General features: G+C 40.9%; 1 protein-coding gene across 1 annotated transcript; it reads left to right on the forward strand.

Moving 5' to 3' along the window:
* Window positions 1-1,242: 1,242 nt before the first annotated feature.
* Window positions 1,243-23,825, forward strand: srebf2 (sterol regulatory element binding transcription factor 2). The gene is made up of 20 exons (XM_015380872.1): window positions 1,243-1,582; window positions 10,933-11,294; window positions 11,414-11,606; window positions 11,703-11,863; window positions 12,371-12,523; window positions 12,607-12,888; window positions 12,974-13,088; window positions 15,221-15,372; window positions 15,740-15,944; window positions 16,051-16,226; window positions 16,944-17,193; window positions 17,285-17,454; window positions 17,547-17,718; window positions 17,807-17,924; window positions 17,996-18,105; window positions 18,195-18,327; window positions 19,791-19,962; window positions 20,502-20,678; window positions 20,995-21,106; window positions 21,764-23,825. The coding sequence occupies exons 1-20, from the start codon at window positions 1,492-1,494 to the stop codon at window positions 21,979-21,981; spliced, it is 3,522 nt and encodes a 1,173-aa protein (XP_015236358.1). The 5' UTR covers window positions 1,243-1,491; the 3' UTR covers window positions 21,982-23,825.
* Window positions 23,826-24,651: the final 826 nt, after the last annotated feature.

Raw genomic sequence — 24,651 nt, forward strand, 5'->3', positions numbered from 1 at the left:
GATTTTCTGGAGTGTCAGAGAGAGAAGAGTTGAATAGAAATGCAAGCCACGCCTTTAGGATTTAATTTCTACATTTCAATGTACACATATACCGGTACATATTAAACTTAGTATGTGTACTACAGCTGTATGTACACATACTAAGTTTAATATTTATATATATTTATATATATATATATATATTTATATATCTTTCTATATATATTATAAATATACCGGTATATATGGAGAGATAGTTATATATACAAAGTAGAGTAGTAACTAGCTATATTAGCTATATTATTATTGTTGAAAAAAGTAGTTTTCAGAGTTTTTGCTTTTTTTTTTTTTTTTACTTGAATAGTGTCAGTAAGTATCACTACAAATGTTACAGTATGTTTTTTCAGTTTATTCCAATTTGAAAACAGACTTAATTTAACATAAAATCCTTCTGACATAGACAGTTGAGATTTATATTAAAATTAGTACCTGTATTTGTACACAAGCTTGCTATTTATCAACTGAGTCTTTAAAGTCAAGTTAATTTACAGTAAATAGTAGATAGTGACACTGGAGGTACCGTATATGGTTCCAGTGTGGATTTGTATGTTTTTTGTTTAAGATAAAAAAAAAAAAAAAAACTGAAAAAGTGTTTCAGTTTGATATAATTTATTTTTTAGTTATTATTCATTTGTACTAATTTATTTCTAGTTTTTAAAATACCAGAATTTGCAAACAACCATCTACTTTTTTATGTTTTTTTTGCAATTTAAATAGTGAATCAGATCTTATAATTAGTTTGTCAGTGTTGAAGTAGCCTTTTTTTATTTCCCTTGTTTAGTCTCTTATTTTGTTTACACTTTTCATGTTTACTTTTGTTCCTGCATGCTTTTATTTGCAGTTTGCTGCTGGCCCACCTGATTTTATTTGGGTTAAAGGATATTCTGTTCCATCTTAAATGTTAGTAAACATGGGATGATAAGTACTGATAAAACCCTCACAACACCAGATGAGCCAAACATTATAAACGTTATTTATTCACATTCAGGACGGTGGGTCTGACTCATGAAGTGGGTTTCTATAAATGAAGATAGGGGGCGCGGTTTATTCAAATTACACACAAGCTTCTGATGCTTGACGTACTATCACACCACGGTAAATACGAGCTTCTCATTGGCTTAGGTCGGCTGGTCTCATGACAACAACGGCTGAGCTTCAACCAATCAGATGTCGCTCTGGGCCACAGAGTATGTTTGCAAATGACGTAATTAGCGTAAAACAAGATGGCGTCGCCTTGGAACTAAATCGCAGTAGATGAGTATATTGGTGATAAACTCTGCCTGCCTTCGGGCACCAGTGTTGTAAGGGGGGTGTTATTGATTCAGGACACGTTTTTGGATCAGGTAGGAGGGCTGGAAGCGCTGTGAGACGCCCAGGGGGGGAGGCCATCGACCTTGTTTGTTCCCTCCTCCGAGGCTCCGGTGATAACCGGGGCTGCTAGCATCTGACAGGATGGATACCGGAGAGTTCATCTCCTCCATGGAGAATATGGACCCGACGTTAGCGGAGTTAGGGGACGAATTCACCTTAGGAGATATTGACGGTGAGTGAACCTGCTGCTGTTGGCACTGTTCACTGTTGTTTCCACAGAGTCTCCCTGCTGATACATGACAGCGGCTGTTTACTGAGGGAATCATTTGCTAATCGGGTGTTAAGTTTTTGTTTTTCTTTTCTTTTTAAACAACAGATTACCACTAAATGTCAACAATATTATGACAACCAGGTGATTTATTTTTGCCTGGAAGTATTTATTATGCTTCCTGTAATCATCAACCATCATGGATATGTTTTAAACATTGCAGGCTTTTCTCTTTTTATGTCTTAATTGAAAAAAAATCTAAATTATGAGTAATAGTTAAATTGTTTTAGGACCCCCCTCAAAAAACAAAAAAAAAAACAAACAAAAGACACAAAAAGTAAACAAAGAGTAAAGTCAACATTTGGGGTAACCTCACTGCTTTCCATGCCACTGAAATGGCTGAAATGTAACATTTCCTTGGTTGCTGTTGCTTTTATTTATTTATTTTTATTTATTATTACCTCCTATGCCCCTCTTTCACTTTTCAAGATGAAGCGCTGAACTCTGTAAGCTTGAACCCACTGAGCAAATTTGGCAAAGAGTAAAAGGTCTGATGGGAAGCCAGTCAGTGCAGAGTCAACAGTTTTCCCACCAGAATGCACAAACCGATGGACAGAGTCTGGTGTGGCTTTGTTTGGACACAGCTTGTTCTATACTTGGGTTTCCATAATCCCTCTAATGGCATGATTTCACTAAATTTGATGACAAATAAAAGAGAGATTCCAATGATAAATGTTTGTTCATATCCTTGTGAGCAACCAGTCTAAAGCAATAAGTAAAATAGAAAACCACCAAAGAATGACTTGAACTCTATGTTATTAAAATGAAAAAAAAAAAAAATAGTTTTGGGAATTTGAATCCTTTTTGTTTTGTTTGGGGGGAAGTTTTGCCGACAGCTGATGTGTCTTATTCCAAAGTTCTTCACCAAATATTAATCTGTGTCTCTTTATGTAAAAATGTATTTAATCCTTATCTATCCTAAATAGAAAGGATTTTTCTACATGATGCAAGTGGCCCAAAAAATACATATTCATCTTCCCAACTTTTCAATAAAACAGTGCTGTCAGATGAGAGGAATGTACAGATGGCGTGAGAGAGGAGTGACTGATGATGGATCGACAGGCGAACTGCAGCTTCTCACTCATACCCAACAGATTTGACTTTTCTTATCCTGAGACCTGGTCATCTGGTATAAACCTAACCTGGTTGCAGAAAGGATAGGAAATCTTTTCCAGCAGTAATTTAAAGGAATTTGGAGAGCTCATTATCATCATTTGCTGAGCTACTGCAGCTCAGCTTACATAACACGTTTTCCTCAGGAATCTGTTCTCTGTTAGAATGATTTATGCTTCCCAAGTTATTGTCAACTCATCCGAAACTTTGCGGTCTAGGAGCTGCATTGTCATGTCATGCCCTCCCCTGCGGAGGTGGATCAGTGGGGCTACATGAAGGTTCCATACATTCATTACAGTGTATTAGATGGTAGCTGCTGAGTTTGTTACTGAGCCGTTTGCATATTTGAATCTATAATTTTATCTTGATTGGCCTTGTATCTGCTTTTTTTATTCCACTAAGCTGCTGCTGGTTATAACCGTCCCTGGAATCTGCTTCAGTAGCTGTACTGGGAGGGTGCACTGGTATACACTCCTGAATGAATACATTTGGCATGATTGTGATCATTTTTCAATGATGGTGTTATGATTGTCACATTCCTTCTTAATAAGCTCTATTCAGCAAAGTTATTTGCTTTTGATTGCACCCTTTTTTTCTAAGTAATCGACTGAGCTGCTGCAGGGTGCGCCTTTATTTTTCTCTATAAATGATTAGTGCCATGTCAAAAGAATATAATGAAGGTAAAAACCAAGGAGCAAGACCTGAATGGTCCCTCCTTCACCATCTAAGCCTGTAGATAAAGCTGCAGCTCTGCTGGTGTCCTTCAACTCATCTAGTCCCGGATGAACTTTGTCCTTTTGAAGCTACCTGCATCAGAGCTGAGCTACTGCTTGATAATTTTTTGTTGTTGCTTTGTGTTATTTAAAACAACATATAATCTAACACCAATAATTAAAGTAAAAAAGAACAAACAAGCCATGTGTTAGTTAGATGGACTCTATATTTGACTGAAATGAATTGTATAAACCCTTATTATTGAAAGATTGTCTTAAAATTGTGCTTGTAAAGCCAGTGACCCTCTTCTTCTAATGGTTAAAACTTTCTCAAATTTCCGTGCACTATGGATTGGTTTAATTTCAGACAATATTTTCATGGACTGATCTGTAGCAGAGGGTTCCTGCTCTCCAATTGGTGAAGCAGTTTTGAAGGCGTCATCGCCTCATTAGAGAGCATGTCTCAACATATGATGCACAGCGGGGTTGGTACTTGGTGATGAATCCACATTTCTTAGAGACTTAGACAAATTTTGATGTCATTTTGTATACACGAGTGTATACAAAATTAAATAACAGTAAAATGAACATTACCATTATAAAGTGCAGTAGTGATCATTATGTAAAACGTAGGAAAAAAGGAAAACCAGTTTTAAAAAAAAATGGTGCAAAAGGGCATTAATGTGGAAAGGTTCAGTGCAGTGCAAAATAAATATGGTGCAAAATGCAGTAGAACATTTAGTCCTATTTAAAAGGATTATAAAAGTTTCAGCCACGTTGGTGGTGCAAAATAATGTTTCGACTGTGATGTGTGTCCAGTTTAGAGTTAACAGTTCAATAGTCTGATGGCAGCAGGGAAAAAGCTGTTGCAGAACTTGCTGGACCTGCAGCGGATGCTGTGAAGCCTCTTCCCACAGGGCAGAATCCATATTTCCTGTAAGATTCTTGATGATGCAGCTTTCTTTCTTTTGGCGGTCCCAGGTTCCCCCCGGTTCTTCTGTCCCTTTAATGGACCGTTTTCCATTCAGAAGTACACTTTCTAAAGATGTTTTTTCTAGCTCTGGGTTTAAAGCGGAAGATATCACTTGATCTACGTTGTCATCGTGGATGTATGTCAACATTGAGCCTTCATTTCCCATCACACCTGTGTGATGAAGGGACAGCTGCTTGTCCAACTCTTGTTGCTGTTGCACCAATCAGTCATCGTTTCACTGACTGATCATACCTGAAATGAGACTCTGCTAAATACAGCCGCCTGCAACCTCTTTCAACAAGTAAGAAAACATAATTTGAGCTGTGTCCCATTTTTTCTTTGAGATACAATTTCAGTTCCTCCCAGTAAAGTCGTCATTCTTGCTGCACTGTTATAAAACGGACTGTTATAAAAATATAAAACTTCCTCCGGTTTCATAACTAATCATATTCCTTTGCTTTCTCCTGTATTTTGGGTTTCAAGACAGAGGTGTTACCCACCTCTGTCTGTGCACTGCCTGCCAGCTTGCTGAATGAAGGCTACTACAGTTTTTCTTTTATTTACAAGAATTTTACTTTTTGCTGTTTGGAAACACCTGCAGCCATAAAAACCACGGATTCGCCGTGATATTGAAGCTAAATAAGGGCATCTCATGACTGCTGGGAAGTTATGCTGCTTCAGAGCAATTAGATCTGAGAAAAGCGTAGCTAAACAGCGCCCCCTGGAGTCACTGAATCCAATGCAACGCTACAGCTTTTTCCCTCTCAGCCTTTAGTTTTTATCTGGTATGTTGTTATTGTACGAGTTTCCACTTCCCACTCTAAAACCGAGTCATTTCAGGTGCTTCTTTCCGTTATGTCAGATCTTGTTGTTTGAGTTGTCTTTAAGCAGAAATCAGTTATTAAATGCATGTTATAGTAAAGATAGATAGAATATATGAGCCCTTCAGGAGTTAAAACTAATCACTTCCTACCAGATGCCTTCATTTAATGGAAATTTCCACCCGGATAATTTGTTTTCACCCTGATAGATGCAGTAGAAATAGAGAGGGGGTAAATACCGGGGCCAGAATCTCCACTGGTACCTTCCTAATTGTCTAAATTGGCCGTAGCTTTAAATCTGACCGAAGTAAGTTAAACGTTTTCATGTTTGATCCAAGTTAAAGCTGCAAGATAAAGAGAGGAAGAGATTTCCGTTTGAATTTGCGCTGCATCCCGATCACCTGGCTACCTTTAGCGGTATATATGAATTTATCTGACAGGGCTTCTACTCTGCCTGCAAAAAATATATTTTACTCTCGCTGCTTTGATGCTCACATCTGATCTAGATCTTGATGAAAAAGATGTTCAAGCTCTAGAAGATAGAGAGCGGAGCTTATTTCACTGTGACAGAAAACTGAAGAGTGAGACGAAATCTGTTCATAACTGTGAATATATATTCATCATAAATATAAGACATTAATACATTTATATTCTGAATGATTTATGGGTTAGTTTCCTACATTTGTATTATTTTATTTCTTCATTATGTTTTTATATTACAATCTTTACCTGGTAATGTTTTCATAACCTAGGGAGTTTTGCCACGCTCTGCATCCTAGTAACTCGATGTTAAATCTTCAGTTTTATGACATGATGAGGACGGTTGGCTTTGAAGTTGTGTAACAATGGATAGATGGCACATAAAGATAATCGGCGCTATTGGTTTATTATATTCTTTTCATTTCCAGATACGCAGCTAAATTGGAGGTCAAGTCTTGCCTGAAACAGGATGCCTGCCGTATTACTACTGACACACCTCCAAGCATCCTGTATTTAAAACTTCTGTGTTTCTTCAAATAGAATCTAAAATATGTACTTCTTCCCTGAGAAGTTTCACCCTTAAATAAATATGGGAAAAAGAAACTCACGTTTTTACAGAATCAGTCTTAAAACATCTGTGTTTATTTTCATTATTATGTCATACATTGGCAAAGCTAGAAAAAAAAAAACCCTGCAGAATAAAGAGCTTGGTTGTTGTAAGACAACGTAAAGCAATAACAGTCCAGAGTTCTGCTGGATTATGTTCAAGGTCAGCAGCTGCTGGTGACCCTGACATCTTTTCCATCAGCCTTCAGTCAGGGAATCTTCACATGAACTCTGACGGGCTGCTGGACAAAGTCTAGAAGGTCTATAAAGGCCTGTCGCAATAACAAACTTACTTCTACTAGCTTTAAAGAAGGAGTAGTAAATGCCAGATGTTAAAGGGAATACATGTGCAGCCAGTTGTATTTCTCTCTCAGGCAATCTTAAGTGGTAATAAATCTAAAATTTGATTTTATCAGGAAGTAAAAGCAAAATTTAGTCTTCCTCATAATTTTTTCAGTTATACAGTAATATGTTAAATGATTACCTTCTTCTTCTTAGTTATTTGCTAAAGTAAGAATCATAACCTAAAACATACAAAGTAATGTTTAAAGAAAAAAAAAAAACGGGGACCAATAAGGCTTACTTTGTAATAATCTCTGCAGGCCTCCCCCAATCAGTCTTTCGGTTTCTGGATCAGCTGTTAGATTTATCTCCCACCCAGTTAGACAGAGGTGGAGTGTATTCATTTGACATGAATCATCTGTTGAGGAAAGGATAGGAGCTTAGGTGAGTTTAAGTCAAATGAAACAGGCTTCTGTAGTTATTATTATTTTATATTGAAGGCCTACTGAGCTGCCATTTAGAGGAGTATGTCGATGCATGCATGGAGCTTTGCTTTGCTTAAAAATCAAGGCCTTCTTGAAATATTTAAACTTTTTTTTGTTTTCTTGTACCACTTCTTACTGAACATTTCTTTTAAATCAGGGGTCTTCAACGTTTTCCAGGCTAAGGAACTGATGGCGAGTTGGAGCAGGGACCCCCTAATTATATCTATTGTATGAAACTTTTTCCCCTCCTCATCTTTTCTGACTCTTTTTCACCGGTTTTGCATTTAGCTGGGGTCACTGTCACTACAGTTAGCATAAGGCGCTACCTGGACCCTACAGAGGTCCCACAGGCAGTCCAACTCCTTCAGGATGGCGCATCAATACGTGCCATTGCCAGAAGGTTTGCTGTGTCTCCCAGCACAATCTCAAGAGCATGGAGGAGATTCCAGGAGACAGGCAGTTACTCCAGGAGAGCTGGACAGGACTGTAGAAGGTCTACAACCCATCAGCAGGCCACTGGTGTGAATGTCTTTGACCAAACAATCACGAACAGACTTCACAAGGGTGGCCTGAGGGCCTGACATTCTCTAGTGGTGCTCACTGCCCGGCACCGTGGAGCTCGATTGGCATTTGCCACAGAACACCAGAATTGGCAAATCCGCCACTGGTGCCCTGTGCTTTTCACAGATGAGAGCAGGTTCACTGTGAGCACATGTGACAGACATGAAAGGGTCTGGAGAAGCATGACCGGTTTGGTGGTGGGTCAGTGATGGTCTGGGGAGGCATATCCATGGAGGGACAAACAGACCTATACAGGCTAGACAATGGCACCCTGACTGCCATTAGGTTTCGGGATGAAATCCTTGCACCCATTGTCAGTCCCTATGCTGGTGCAGTGGGTCCTGGGTTCCTCCTGGTGCACGACAATGCCCAGCCTCATGTGGCGACAGTATGCAGGCAGTTCCTGGAGGATGAAGGAATTGATACCATTGATCGGCCCCCACGCTCGCCTGACCTAAATCCAATAGAACACCTCTGGGACATTATGTTTCGATCCATCCAACGCCGCAAGGTTGCACCTCAGACTGTCCAGGAGCTCAGTGATGCCCTTGGTCCAGATCTGGAAGGAGATACCCCAGGACGCCATCCGTTGTCTCATTAGGAGCATGCCCCGATATTGTCAGGCATGCATACAGGCACGTGGGGGCCAAACAATTACTGAATACCATTTTGAGTTTCTGCTATGAAATTTCAGCAAAATGGACTAGCCTGCCGCATCATTTTTTCACTGTAATTTTTTGGGGTGTCTTTGAATTCAGCCCACTATAGGTTGATAATTTTCATTTCCATCAAATGATGTGGTATCCTTTTGTTCCTAACACATCACCCAGTCCATATCAGTATAAATAAACAGCATGATTTTTTTTTTTGCCCCATTGAGATCTGATGTTTTTTCAAAGTGTTCCTTTCATTTTTTTGAGAAGTGTATATAATTAGGTGACCCCTAATTACATACATATTGTATGAAATTGTGTTTTATCAAACTGGTCCTATAGTCACTCTAACACAGATGGAGTAATGTAACGAAAGTAATTTCGCCCTAGGATTATTAAAGTATTTCTTATTCGGATTCCTGGTTGATGGGACAGGTGTTGTGAATGAAACGGTGCCCAGTTTGAAAGAGCTCCTGTGTGTCGCTGAATGTAAGCATTGATGACTGAAAGACATCTTCTGCCTCCATTTATCTGTTTACTACAGTCTGTTGAATTCATGTTAATGTGGATTTAAAGACATTTCAATTAGTGGAAAAAATTGCAGGGGGAAATATAAAAAAAAAAGTCTAATCAGCCAAAACTTTTGCGACCCCCATGCAGTACCTCTGTGGACCCCCTGTTGAAGACCTCCATTCTAAATGATGACAATATATTTTGGATTTCAATCCCCCTTCAACTCCAACATGTCTATAACCAACTACTGAACAAACAACAGGTCCATCTTTCTGGTCCATTAATTTGGCCCAGATTTCCGGTCTCCACTCTTCATAGTTTAGCTTTTTTATTTTGTTTAGTGTTTCAGGAGGGTTCTGGTTCTGCCCTGGAGAAAAATGGGTTTCTGATTGCCCCTCCTTGATTTTTCTCTAATCGTTTGCAGATTTTTTGGTTTTCTCACAACCCTCATAACATTGTTCTATTGATTTCATGAGGAATTATTTGATGTCTGTTAAATCCCTTTCTTTTAAATCCATTTTGCTTGAGGAGTAGAAGTCATCTTGATACAGGGTGCCAGTCTTCTTAGACCACCCCCCTACCAACATGGTACTGTTAGTTAAGATGGACTTGAATGCCAGCAGGTGCAAACAAATTGAGCTGCAAAACATGTGACTCTAAACAAACAAACAAAAAAAACAAATGCAACAGAAAAATGCTGCAATCACAGAAAGAAAATGATGCAAGCAGTAAAAACAGCAGCAAAACTCGCTCCAAAAAAACAGAAGTGTTCCAGACCATTAGAGGGAATCAAATAAAGACAGAACCCTATCAGACCAGATCCTCCTTATAAACAGAGTCGTTTTAACACAGGAGCTAATTTTATTCAAAGATAGTTGGAGGAAGAAAGGAGAGGTTTGTTATCCTTCATTCATTTCTAACACTCTGGTTCAATATGGTTCATTCTTTGTTCCTCTCCCTCTAGTGGATTGGAGCACTTTGTTTTTTGGGGTTGATTTCTAGAGTGAGGTTTCTGCTTTTTTTTACTATTTTCATTATTGCACCATTTTTTTTGTTTGCAGATTTTTTAAATTTTTTTGTGCTTGCCTGCTTTTGAATTTTCATCGCACACACTTTTGCAGCTCGTTTCATTTGCTGCACGTTTGCGCCTGTTTGCCAGTTTATCCACATGCTTACCATCCTGGAGATCAAGCATGATGACACAAAAATCTCCAACCCCTGTTCACTCTCACTTTTCATTTTAACTCCAAATATCAGTTTAATGCTTACTTTACTAATGAGAAGTTTTAATTAGTTATAGAGATAAATGTACAGATTTCCTTTTTTCTTTTTTTTTTTTCACGTTTTCTTGTCTTTTTCTTTTTGAAGATTAATTCAATTAAATTCAGTTTATTTATATAGCGCCAATTCACAACACAAGTCATCTCAAGGCACTTTACAGTTTAACCAGATCATACACTCAAATTGATTCAAATTAGCTAACAGAAATTTGCTGCATTTACAGCAGGGAGTCACACATAGCCATAAATTAAAACAAAATGTAGATTTAAAATGCTTTTTTTAATAAACATATTTCATAGAATTTTTTTTTTTTATGATTTTCATTCTTTTTTTTTAAAGAAGAATGTCAGATTTGTTGGTATCTCACTGATTACGATGGATGTTTTTTTATTTTTAGGTTGGAGAATTTTTGTTGGCATGTGCCCACAACCAGCTAACATGTATCCTAAGTTACACAATGGCATCTATCAGCCGTCTGTGAGGGCCATCTAGATTAACTGACTGCTTTCAAGGCTATCTGGTTAAAGGATACTTTCTATTGATTTATGAGCCGAACAGTAGCAGCATCTGTTAAAAGGTCCCTGCAGATTCAAGGTCACTTTTGTCTTATCTGTTTGCAAGATGTAAAGATCTTAATAAAACTTGCAACTTTACCGCACCTTATTGTTTCATGACTTCTGTTGGCACTGGATGAATTTAAATTTCAATATGAGGGATTTATCCTTAGCTTCTTGTTGCTTATTCTGAACTATTCCCTGTTTGTTTCTCTACAGAGATGCTACAGTTTGTCAGCAACCAAGTGGGGGACTTCCAGGACATGTTTGAGGACCAGATGAGCACGGCTCCCTCCATACAGAGCAGTGTCGCCGGCTCCACCCAGCAGCTGGCGAGTCAGACCCCAAACACTGCTGCTTTCCAGACTACCACCACAAGCCTCACCTCAACACAGACGCTCCCCCATCAGTCTGTGCCTCTCACGCCTCCCCTCACCCCTGCACAGACCCCCTCCCCCACCACCACCCCCTCTGTCCAGCAGCAGCAGTTGACCCGCAGCCCACCTCTGCTTCAGCCACGCCCGCAGGTGGTCCAGCCCATCCAGCCTCAGCCTCAGCAGACTGCACAGCAGGCCATCCAGGTATTGATTATATTTACAGCTGTTAGCAGTGAAGCTCTTTGCAAGCTGTCAGCCCATTTCTGTCCTCTGAGGAAGAACAGCAAGTTTGACAGATATTTTTATATTTTCTGTGACTGCAGATGCACACCCACGGGGTTCCTATGCAGACCCAAAACTTCCCGGTCCACACTTTGGTTCAGACCCACTCCCAGACGCCCCTGCCCATCCAGACCCAAGCACCACAAACCGTGATGATTGCCTCCAACGGGGGGCAGTCCCGTTTCATCCAGAACCCTGTCATCTGCCATCATAGTCCTGCTCCTGGATTCCAAGGTGAGCACCGAGTAGGACAGAGGAGCTAAACACGCCGTCATAGCTTCCTCTCAGCCTGCTGTAAGTTAAACACATTCCTTCCCTGGTTCCTTTTAGTCCTACAGCCACAGATGCAGAGCATCATGACATCACAACAACTGCAGCCAGTCACCATTCAGCATCAGCGTGTTCTGACCCCAACGGGCCAGACTATCCAGACTCTCTCTACGGCGCCCACTGCAGTCCACACCGTGCAGCAGCAGGTGCAGCAAGTACCGGTGAGGGAGCGCTAAGATGGCGTCACACTCAGACCTATTTACACACAGAGTTCCTACAGTAAACATTTAACCTCATTTAAGTATTTATCAGATGGATTTATTTATTTATTTCCTCCCTCCTTCTTTCAGGTGTTCATTCATCCAACTTTCTTTTCTGTCTTCTATCGATCCTTCCTTTCCTTCCTTGTTTATTTGTTCCTTCCATCTATCCGTCTTTCCTACCTTCCATCCTTCAACCAACTTTCCTTCCCTATATTGTTCTTTTTTCCTTTTCATTCATCTCTTTCCTTTTCTCCATCTATCATCCCTTCTATCTGACAATTGTTCCTTCCTTCATTCTTTCAAACTATAGATTTAACCTTCCTCCCTTGCCGTCTCGATACTTAATTTATTTAGTTAAAATATAACTCTAATTTATCAGGGTTTAGGTAGAAATGTACGACTAATGCTTAAAAGTAGAAGCTAATATTATATCCTCACAAACTTCTCTCGTTCTGATCCTTTTAGGTTCTGGTCCAGCAGCCTCAGATTCTTAAGACGGACTCACTAGTTCTAACAACACTCAAAGCAGACGGGACGCAGGTGTTGTCCACTATGCAGAGCCCCACAGGGATCACCACCCTGACCACACCCATCCAGAACACAGCGTTACAAGTCCCTGTAGGCTGAGTTGGTAAAATTGTTACAGTCGGCTCGTAATCGGTGAGGATGGTTCCTACCTTACACATGTTTTGTGTTTCCAGACCTTGATGGGCAGCAACATCTTGACCACAGTTCCTGTTATGATGGGAGGTGGAGAGAAGCTCCCCATCAAACAACTCCAGTCAGGCCCCGCCCCCTGCAACAACACCCCCAGACCGAGCATGGAGCAGAGCCAGGTGCCAGCAGGAGTAGCTGGGCAAGGTGTTGTGGTAAAGGAGGGCGAAAGGAGGACGACCCACAACATCATCGAGAAGAGATACAGGTCCTCCATCAACGATAAGATCATAGAGCTCAGAGACCTGGTCATGGGTAACGACGCAAAGGTGAGAAAATAAAACAGACTCTCTGAAACGGTAATAAATCAGGCTTTAGTTTAACAGTCAACTTGTTCTGTGTTTATTTTTACAGATGCACAAGTCAGGAGTGCTGAGGAAAGCTATCGACTACATAAAATACCTGCAGCAGGTTAACCACAAACTACGACAAGAGAACCTCGCCCTCAAGATGGCCAACCAGAAAAACAGTGAGGCTTCATTTATGTTACCGAGTGTGTTTGTCCATCTGGTTGAAAGTGAAGCTTATGTGATGCTGGTCCCACTATCGCTGCCTTTTTGCCTGGTAGGCAGCTTTAAATTGATTGCACTATCATACATGAATAAGCACAAAGGAAGAGCTCAGAAGTCCAACACTCATCACATGAATGATAAAATTTTAAACAAATACCTGGCTGGTCAGAATAATCAGGGTTTATGTGTGAGAAGAGATACCGATGACATCACATTATCTTTGCAGTCAAGCAGATGGCCAAACACACTCGGAACCATGACTTAAACCACATTTGGTCCATATGTGGACTAGTGGTGTCCAGTTCCAGGCCTCATTGGCCTGTTTCCTGCATCTTTTATATCTTTTCCCATTTTGACACCTTGTTGAAATTATTATATTATGGTAAAGATAGAATCTGTGTATGCACCTTGATGCTCTATCTCTCTAGTTTATTTCCCTGAAAAGAGATCACTCAGGACAAACTCTTTAAATAACATTTCATACTTATATGTATTAAATAACAAGGAGACATGACAACAGATTCTGATAGAAATTGTAATCTTACTCGGATCAGAAATTGCTTAGTAACAGAAGGCAGCTGCTCACCTCTCAGGCTCACCTCTCAGGAAGTGGCTCAGACTAACAGTTAAAATTCCATTTTATACCTCTTCAGTCTGCCACATCATCTTATTTTACATCATACATGTTAGCAGATGAGCAGACACCCATGGCTCCAGCCTTATCAAAAAATTACACTTCGTTCTTAGCTGATGGAATCCGCTCTCATTCCATTTCCAAATCTTTGCCACATATAGAATGAAGATTATAACTGTACCACCAGGCAGAGGACTGTCTTAATTAAATTCCTGTATAACACAGTTGAACTATTTTAAAACAAATTCAACAGAAGTTGGAGTTTGAAGCTATTCTCAGCTTGTTAGCCTAGCATCATTAGCCAAGCTAGCACCTCTCACAGTAAGCAGCGATTCCCCATGTGTCTCCCTTAAGAACGGACACTCAGGAGGTTTTGGAAAGTTGCAAAGATTTCCATATCCAATGTTTTCCATAAAAGTGCTGATTTTTTTTCCTGTCAGCCTTCCTGTATACGGCGAAAGCAGCATTTGATAAATTGTATTCAAGCTGGATTTAAAATTTTGTTCTTATCCTTTTTGACTTTTTTAACATGTTGGATACTAAGCGACCATAACTCCCCATCTTTATATAAGCAGCTTTAAGGCCTCCAGAGAACAGTTATCTTTCCATAGGTTTCTTAAAGCTGTTTTGCTTCCTATGAATTAATTTTAAACTGGCAGCCAGTTTAAGTTTATCATTAGACACTTGCGCTAAAATTTACCAAGAAAGGGAGATGGAGTGGCTCTCTAGATGGTGAAAACTTTGCATGTAGATGGTGTGTCATAACAAAAAAACATGTCAAATATGCTGGGCACCAGCCTCTCAGGCCTGGACCTGGACACTCCCTCCACAGGGGGTTGCACCGATAAACCAAAAGGTGGCGCCAAAGACACACATCAAAAAGAAAACTTCCAAGTCAAACCACTGCTACAAGAAGAAAAAACTGGAGCAGCATGATTTTGACACCATTCGAATCTTCTTACCTTCTTTTAAAAAGATGTTTGTCTGCACTGTATCGCCACCTGTTGGCTAGACTAAAAACTCCCCCATCCACAATACAGGCTTAAATCGGAGGTAACCGGACTTTTGCTCAGTTTTTCAGAAAAAGCTCTGACATCTATCATTGTGACGGCTCACACTAGAGCATCCCGTAGTTTAAGCTCTGATGTTTCTAAGCAACTGTGGGCCCATCCTGCAAAGCACATTCCATGAGTGCAGAAAATGCAGGTTGCTCTAGAGTGAATGACAAGATCGGAAAAGGCCTCTTGAAAGGTGTGGATACATTTTCAGAAAAACTGAGCAAAAGTCAGATTGCCTCCGATTTTAGTCTATTTTGTGGTTTCCATGATCCAGAGGACTGAGAACTTACACAGGCATGTTGACTCTACAGGACGTACCGCTTTTAGAGAGTTCTGTTTGTGCAGTGATCAATTTTAGAATTTCTAGCATGTTGAGAAGCACTGTTCTCTGTCCTAGAGCCTGTGATCCTGTCGGAAGACGTTGAGCTCAAACAGGAGGCCGTGATGATGTCCCCTCCGGCCTCAGATTCCGGCTCTGGATCCCCACACCAGTTCTCTCCGTACTGTGTCGACTCGGAGCCAGGCAGCCCCTTACTGGATCACCATCAGGTAAAGCAGCTTTATAAACCAGAGTTGGAAACGTGATTGGATTTAAATTTTTTCAGTCTTTCTCGCTTTACATTTGATATTAGATATAGAGGGTAAAGCAGGAGGTGCTGCAGTTTGGCTCCCCTCTAGCACTCATACTGAAGGATTTCTTTCAGATACCTTCTATGGTTTTGCTGTAAGATTGGGTAGTTCAAGTGCATCAGAACTGTCACTAAAAAGACTGAAATCCTTAAAAATGATTCAGTTTTACATCATTGCTGTGGTCTCATAATTGTTTTGTAAAAATATGAACATTGGTGTAATTGTTCATCAAATCCAGCTGATTCCTTCAGTCTAAGAACAATTTCTGTCTCTATTTGTGTCCCAGGTGAAGAGCGAGCCAGATTCTCCCTCCACGGTGGGAGTGATGGATCGTTCACGGCTGCTTCTGTGTGCCCTTACCTTCTTCTGCCTGTCTCTAAACCCGCTGCCCTCATTGCTGGGATCAGAGACCCCGGGGAACCCCGGCCTGACGGCCGCCCACATCCCATCCAGAACCCTTGTGTGGTTTCCAACCCACACACGGGACTTTGGTGAGGAGCAGCCGCTCATCGTGACTTTAGGAGGGGAAAAAACTTTTTTTTTCTCTCATTTAGATCACTACAGAAAGAGATTGTCTCATTGTTTTTCTTTTTTCAGCTTCTTGGCTGCGCTGTCTTCTGCCGTGGGTGATCGTGTGGGTCCTGAGCGGCGTGGGGGCACTGTGGGGCTGTGTTAGGGTGCTGTACCTCTGGGAGCCGGTCACACCCCTTCACTCGCCCAAATCTGTGTCCTTCTGGAGACATCGCAAACAAGCAGACCTACATCTGAACAGGGTGAGTGGAGAAAAGCTGCCATCTGAAGGAGGAGCTGAATAAGATTCTGAGAAATTTATTTTTAAGATGATAAAAAAGATGGTGTGATTTAGAGCGAGTGATGGCTGCAGATGATGGGCAGTGTTTGTTTTTCATTTTAAACAATCAGAGCATGTCTGCTGTGCCACAGATGTAGCTTCAGGGATGGTTTCATTTGGGTCAAAAGAGCTTACAGTCATCTGAGGAGTACAAATGAGACGATCAAGCAACTTTTTATGTTGTTACTCAGCTTTTAACCCGTCTAGTGCGTTTCTTGCTCTTTAAGATGCTGATTGTTCAATAACTAACCTCAGAGACCTTCACAGGACGGCTGCAGATATACTGTAGAGTAAATATTTCAATGATTAGGTGACCAATGAAGTAGTTCCATGGTCCGGATTTATTTCAGTAAAGAAAAAACTAATATTTTACATTTCTTTAGTTGAAAAATCCCAGCATAAAGCTGCAGAGCTCTTTATTTATTTATTTTTGGTTAAATTAATTCCACCTACTAAGGAATGCTTCAGTCTCTTTCTGCTTTGATGTGTCGACTGAGCCTCCCTGCTCCCCTATTTATATTTTTAGCATTTGTTCAAATCCTTTTTTTTTTTTTTTATGTATGAGTCGTGACACCTTCCGCTTTTATCTTCTGCACTGGATACTGAGCATCTCCCTCATTCCGCTCGTTTTCTCCTGCAGGGGGATTACACAGCCGCCATGGCCAGCTTAGAGACTTGCCTTTCTGTCTTGACGAGGGCTCTCCCCTCCAGCGGTCTGGACCTGGTTTGCTCCCTCTCCTGGAACCTCATCCGCTACTGTCTGCATCGTCCGGTGCCCTTTGGCTGGCTGGTCCACCAGGTCGGGGGGAAGTACGAGGGAGAAGAGGCAAAGACGAGCGCAAGAGATGCAGCGTTGGTTTATCATCAGCTGAGCCAGCTGCAGCTAACAGGTCGGGGAACAAAGTGAAGCACAGAATCAAATCTGGCTGATGTCGGTTTACCCAGAGGGGATTATTATAGGTTTTCTTCTTGTCTTTATAGGAAAGTTGCCTCAGCGCAGCAGCCTGTGGGCTTTGTCTCTGTCTCTGAGTGCTGTCAACCTCAGCGAGAGCGCCCAAGGCAAGATGGCCCCAACTCAGTTCGCTCAGATTTATGTCACCGCAGCGACAGCCCTGCGCACCGTCCTGGGCCACCACCTCACCTTTCTGTCTGTATGTGTCGCCTTTATTTCCCCTGCTGTTATAATGAGACCAAACGCAGGCAGGGGGGTTATTTTCTTTGCTTCCTATCTTCTGTCTCCCAGGGATACCTTCTGGGATGTGCAGAGAGCGTGGCCAACCAGTCAGAGAGCAAGCAGATCCCTGACTGCCTGCGCTGGCTCTTCACCCCTCTGGGCCGTCAGTTTTTCCTGAGCTGTGATTGGTCTGTGAAGTCGGACAGCAGCGATGAAGTGTTTACTTCTCAGAGGGACCCAGGTGTGTTTCTCTCTCTTTCGATGCGTCTTCTCCAACTCGCCCGTTTGCCGTCACATTCTTCTCACTGATGTTTTCCTGTTTCCTGTAGCCGACCCCATCGCCCAGCTGCACCGCTGTTTCTGCAGGAAGCTTTTGGAACGAGCCGTTCACACCCTCATCCAGCCGCAGAGCGAGTCGGATGGAGGCAGCTGCAAGAACAACCTGGGGTAAGGAGGGCGCTCTTTCAGGGAGCTCTACACTGTCGTTATGTTGGCTAATGTCTTGAATGCTTTTCCAGGGAATTCTCCAACGCTCTGGAGTTTCTAGAGCTGCTGAACTCCTGCACCGAGGACTCTCCTTCCCCTCCAACCCCGTTCACGACTCCTCCCACCCTCACCTTGGTTTCAGGTTTGAATGACCTGCAAAGCAACTCTGCAAACAGAAGCACAGAATCACCCCTTCTTAATATATACCTCCTTTTGTTTCTGTATAAGCAGTGGGCGACCCGGTGAGTCGCTGGTGGGCTCTGGTCCTTAAAGCCGCAGTTCATTGGCTGCAGGGTGATGATGTCGCAGTGAAGTCTCTTCTGGCAGAAGCAGAGCGAATGCCGAGGGCTCTGCTCATTCTGGAGTAAGTGAATCTATAGATCGGATATACTTGCTGATGATTCTCAACCTCATTAGAAATCTTTTCAAAGAGATAACCCTCCAGAAATGACCGTAAATCTCATTCCTTTCATTTTCTTTTAATCATTACAAACATTTTATGAGAACCACATTTACTGTATAAGGGAATATTTTTTTTCTTTCATTTCTCTAAACAGTGGTGTCTGATCTTTGATTTGTGAAGAAAATCTGTGATTTATTGTTAGCATTCGGATCTAATCTGTCATACAGCAGCTAGCGTGCTGTTAGCATTGGTTATTCACAAAGATGTTTGTTTCACAAAGACGTTTTTTTACGTCAAACGTCCACAGATGAAAAATTCACAGATGATGACCCTGATGTCTGTTTCCAAATGGAAATAAATGTTTTTCAACCCTTCCTATATCTGTTAAAATGTTCTAGGTTGAAAAGCAACAGGCTGAATAAACAGCTGATGTGTTTCTATAGACCAGAGATCTGCAGTCTGTGGCGTTTTAGATACTCAACAGTGGCTTTTCATCACTTGGGCTAAAAATGCTTAAGAGCTGAATATTATTTTAATAACAGATATACTAATAAAAGCATGTTTTAGTATTTTCTTCACTGACTAACTGCACTGAACTCAAAAAACTGTGATCAATTATTACAGAAATATATATATTTTTAAAGTGGGGGATCTTTTAATATATAAAAAAAAACATTAGCAACCTACTGTGGAATGTTTTAAATAAAAGTTATCTTTTTCTAATAAAATAGTTCCTTCAGCCGAGCCGAAGTCAAAGCTTGTTTAATTTCTCTTAACTCACAAAATAACTAATTTGAACAAACATATTTTTCTATCTTTTTAAGTGTTGGTTTATAATTATAATTTTCCAAAGAGATTAGCAACCCCTTTAAAATGTGTCTTTTCTTGGTTTTGTTTTTTTTTTTTTACATAAAAAAAGACAAATTTTAACAGAAATGTATATTTCTCTGTTTTGAATGAAACACATAATCTTCAAAAATATAAGCAACTTTAGGTGGATATAATACAGATTGGTCATGAGCTGATTTTATTAACAGGAGTAAAAAGATTCTCTTTGGATTGTAAAGGTTGCAGACAGACACCTGCCATAGATGATAGTCTCCTTTAAAAGAAAAACTCTTGTTGTTTTTTATAAAGACCTAAATTTTAACTCCTCAGTTTAAAGAATAATCTGTGCAGACCTAATAAACATCTGAAAACAACAGAGATGCAGCTGTTTTTTATCACTATGTTCCTGCATGTTAATAAATAAGACAGTTTGTCATTGACTGTAATCTAGCTTGAATGGATCTATGTGGGTTTTCTCTCTCATTGGGGAAGCTTTAATTAGGTAGCAGTTGAAGCAAAGCAGTTCTTTAAACATCAAAAGCTGCCAAACAACTAAGTTAAAGTTAAGCATGGAATGTGTTCATCTCCTGTTTCAGCCACCCTCTGCCCAAAGCTGTGCTCCTGCTCTGTAAGGTGGTTCAGATGAGCCTGTCTCCTCTGAAAGGAGACGGGGTGGTGGCCTGCCTCTCTCACTGCGACAGAGCCAGCAGCTACCTGCGCTCCAGCATCTCTGTGCCGCTCGCCCAGCCTGGGAACTGGCTCAACAAGGTACTGTGGACAGAAACTCTCCTTTTTTCCTCTGCCGCCTGAGGTTTAAGCTTCCTCTGTGGTTACAAGGGTTAGAGTTGATCTCCTTTCCTCTTCTTTACATTCACGCCTCGTTTCTGATTATACCCTCTCCTAATGCACCGACACAAACACGCTGCATGCTGGGTGTTGGCAAGGACAGGCTGGCGTGGGGTCGTGTGTGGGCGCAGTGTGGGTGGAAGGAGGTGGCTGTGGTGCATTGTAGTTGCATTGCATGATCCTGAATCTGAGTGCAATGTCTCTGCAGTGCAGTACAGAGGCCTCTCCGGTCTGCACGCACCCGCTACACACCTCAACACCTAAAACAGTCCGTCGCTCTGAGAATCAGTAACACAGCCGCTGCTTGATTTCTGCCGTGCATGCTGGGTTGGTGGCAGGTGATGGGGTCAGAGTATGGCTGCTCAGATCTGCCTCTCGTCTCTTTTCCCAACTTTCTGATCAATGTCATTATAAAATGTTAATGATTTCTTTATTTGTGGTTGTTCTTAAATGATCCTAAGGGGGTGGAGCTACTTCTTTGTGATCTGCTGCTGACATTAAGGACCAGTTTGTGGCAACGAGGAGGCAGCAGTAACGGAGAACCGGTTCCAGCTCCCGGGTCCCAGCTGGCCGGTTTCCAGAGGGACCTGAGCGCCCTCAGGAGGCTCACACAGTGCTACAGACAGGCACAACACAAGGTACACAGGGCTTAGATTAAGCGCCATCAGCTCATTCCTTCCTGAAGGAGAGATTTGACAGAATTAAGAAGTAGGTTAATGACATTTGCTGAAAATTAACAAGTTATCACAGCAGAGATTTATGCAAAAGATTAATCTCTGTTCATGATTCCACAGAAGCTCAGTTTCTGCTTCTTAGTTCAAATTTAATTCACTACAGATCAATAAAAGCTTCTCTGTGTGCACAGGTTCTGATCTATTTCATCTCCCCAATAAGAAATAATAAAACTCACACTCCAGGTGGATCTTTCTCTCTCTTTGATTCTGTTCTTCCCAGGTTTTCCTCCATGAGACCACAGTGAGGCTGATAGCTGGAGCCAGTCCAACAAGGACCCACCAGCTGCTGGAGCACAACCTGCGGCGCAGGACGCACAGCTCCTACTCAGCCGGTAACTACTTATTTAGATATCAACTACAAGCCCACACCTCAGTCGAATCCTCAGGGCTGTGGCTCTGACTGCCGCTTTTAGTAACTCCTCTGGGATTTTTTGTTTGTTTTTTTTTTTTTTGCTGTTTGTCATTTGAAAACATGTCAGGTGATGTTTAACAAAAAAAAAGTTTAAACGCAAAGCAGTGTTAAAATTGTAAAATTGAAGGAAAAAGATGCATGCTTGATTTAATTTCAGGATAATCTCATTTCGATTTGTTAGGTTGCAGGAAATCAATGCATCATTAAGACAAAATAAACAGCTAACAGGTTGGGGAGGAAATTATGGAGTTTAAATCACAGTTAGAAGCTTTGACAGAACAAAAAACAGAGTTTTATCCTGTTTAAAGGTTGCTAAAAACCATGCATGTTCATCGCTTCATGTGAGAACTAATGGTGCATATTAACCTGAACATCCCTAGCTGTGGCATCATCATCCGTTGGGGATGTTTTGTACTTTTGAATTTTTATAATTTAATTTTTTTTTTTTTTTATATTTAAAACACATTTATCATTTTATTTCTGCCTCAGCTTTCCTCTGGTTTGTGTTGGGACACAAGAAGTGCAAACATTTAAATTTGTGGTCATTTATTGAAATTCTTGTTGTCACCTGTAATAGATGGCGAGTGCGTTGTGGGTGAGAGGGAGAGAGCTCACGCCATTCTCCTCGCCTGCCGCCACCTGCCCATGCCTCTGCTAACCCCCCCCGGCCACCGAGCCCGCCTGCTGGCCGAGGCCAAACGGACGCTGGAGCGAGTCGGGGATCGCCGGTCGGTGCAGGACTGCCAGCAGATCCTGCTGCGCCTCAGCGGAGGCACCACCATTGCCGCTTCCTGAAGGCACCCGGTGCAACAACCACCTCTGTAACTTTGCCTTCATGCAAAGACTAATGTTCTCATGGAATATTGAAACAGCTGGTCATTGTTGGACATACACTGAGTGAAACGTGGGATCACAACACACTTTTTAAATTCAACCCTATCTCAAATTGTTACAGTGCTTTGACTCCACCGTCTGGCCTTCTGGTGGTACTGACAGCCTTCCTTCAAACTGACACTCATTCATCAGCCATATTCGGACAAGCTAGATCAAAATTTAACTTAATCTTTTCCAGAAAAACCCACAGACTGCTACAGTGGAACAATCCTGACGGCTCCAAAAAAAAAAAAAAAAAAAGCGGGAAAGGGACCATTAGCTAACCGCTGCTTAATATAAGCAAAGTAGGTTCGTTTTAAGATGAAGTAATGCAATCATTATGAGCTCTCACTAATGAGTGGCTGAATTACTGCTACACTTTCCTTTTAGTATTCCACAGCAGAGGAGGCAGATCAGCTTTTAGAACTGTGCAGTGCTGAGTAGTGTCTTTTTATCTACCTCAAACACCGTAGAAAGGCAGCACTGTACCATGGAGCAGCATAGGAAAATGACGCAGCAGTTTGCCTGAAATTTGACTTCATCATCTGATGCTGAAGTTTATTACAGCCCTCTAGTTATCTAACTTAGCTGGCCTGCTGTGCTCGGATTATGGGATTGAGCAGCACGACACACAGACAAATAAATACCATATTTGCAGAAAATGCAATCATATGTTGTTAAATATCAGAGGACTGGGAGTTGTCTGATTTTTAGAAGGAGTAACGTCTCAAAAAAAGTCCTTTTTAAACACAAAGGCAGAAATATGCAGACTCTCTTGCATTGAATACAGATAGAGTAATTGTATATAAGTTGTACATAGAAGTAGAGAGAAGATGATGTTCTTTGCGTCTTGAGACGATGCACATGCAGAACAGCACATTAGTGCGAGGTCAACTGTCCTAGCCTTCCAGTTAACGCCACAAACCGCTTTTATTCCAGCTTTAGGGATGTCATGGAACAGCAGCTGCAGTCGGCTTAGGCTGCCTGAGGCAAAAGCCGGCAGCTTAAAGCTTGTTTGGAGTGAATCCAGCTTTCTGTTGCATTCCTGTCCTCCAAACCCAAACCAGTCTAGGCTGCATATCCCTTTAGTGGTTCGTACACTTTTTATTTTATTTCCCTGGAAGTCAGGTCCAACTATAATGAGACGCTCTCAAGCAAAACACCCTTTATGTTATGTAAGAAAAAAAAAAAAAGTGAGAGAAACAGAATATTTTTTTTATGTTGTGTCAATTTGGAAAGATCAAGTCGTATCTTTTTGATGTCTCTGTTCAATTAGCTTTTTACCTGTAATTATGGACGTGATGCGGAGCTTTTTTTGTTTCTTTGCTCTGAATATCTTATTTAATGGTTGCGTGAGATAAAAGGCTTTTGGGGGTTAGTGTTGAGCTTTGTTATCATTTTTTTGTCTGTAAAATCAGCGTAAGGACAGGAACGATGAAAAACAAAATGTTTTTATACAAATGTAATCCCTTGTTAAAGTAAATTTTTTAATATACAAACTTACAGTTTGGAAATTTAAGGACTATATTGAGCACAAACTACTATTTGATTAGCACTGAAAATCTTTTACAGTGTGTATTTAGCTTCTCTGACTGCTAAACAAATAAAAAAAAAGGTGATGTTTTCGCTGGCATCATGCTCTTGGAGTTTTCTATTGTTGTAATTGTTACTTTTTTTGTTTTCCTCCCTCAAAAAGTCTTATTGTTTGAACTGTTTTGCTTATTTTGTCCTTATATTGTTTTCTAATAAAACAGCAGATTATTCAACCTGTGTAAAAAGTTACATTTTTATTTCAGTCTGGCAAATAGCGAGTCAACACAGAAGTATTTTGCAGATAAAGATTTTTTTTTGTAAACAAAGTATTCGTTCTCCAGCTCTGCTTTTAGAAGCTCACATGCTGAAATAGTGTTGGCACCCCTGGTTTATGACATAAAAACACTATAAAACATTGAGAATTTGAGTTTGTAACAGAAAATATGTGAATAGGTTTGACGTTATGAATTTCTTTGGTCATAGTGCTGAAGAGAAAAAAAATGTTTCCTCTCTATTACTGTGCTGGGTGTTGGCAGGTGTGAGTTTAAGCATTTATCTGATAAGAGTTTGAAACATTGTAAAGTTGGGTGGTATTTTTCTTCAAGCAATGCACACAGACCAATTTCATTAAACCATTTGAGTTCTTGACCCAGTTGGAGAAAAACTCCAGAAGTTTAGGATATGCGACACAGTTTATTTCTGATTCAGTAACAAACCTTAGCAATAAATCATAATGATCACACCACCACTAAAGTGTGAAACAGCAGCTATGGTATTCATGCATATATCCTGTTTTTTTCGAGGGAGGAGGGGTTGTGTACACTGAATGCACTTGTGTGCTTTTAGGCTAAATGGTGACCTTTTACCAGACGTTTTGTTGTATGTTAGGATGAATGTTCAGAGACCTCAGCAATGCTGAAATCTTCTTCCCATTTTCCAACTCATACATGTCCAATTTTATTAGAGGGGCATGACCTTTTATAATATAGTTATATATATTATTCAACATAGGCCTGTAGGGGCTGACATGACATTTTTTGCTTTCTAAAATAATGTCTC

The sequence above is a fragment of the Cyprinodon variegatus genome, unplaced genomic scaffold (genome assembly GCF_000732505.1).
Source record: "Cyprinodon variegatus isolate N-32 unplaced genomic scaffold, C_variegatus-1.0 Scaffold11, whole genome shotgun sequence".
Taxonomy (NCBI): domain Eukaryota; kingdom Metazoa; phylum Chordata; class Actinopteri; order Cyprinodontiformes; family Cyprinodontidae; genus Cyprinodon; species Cyprinodon variegatus.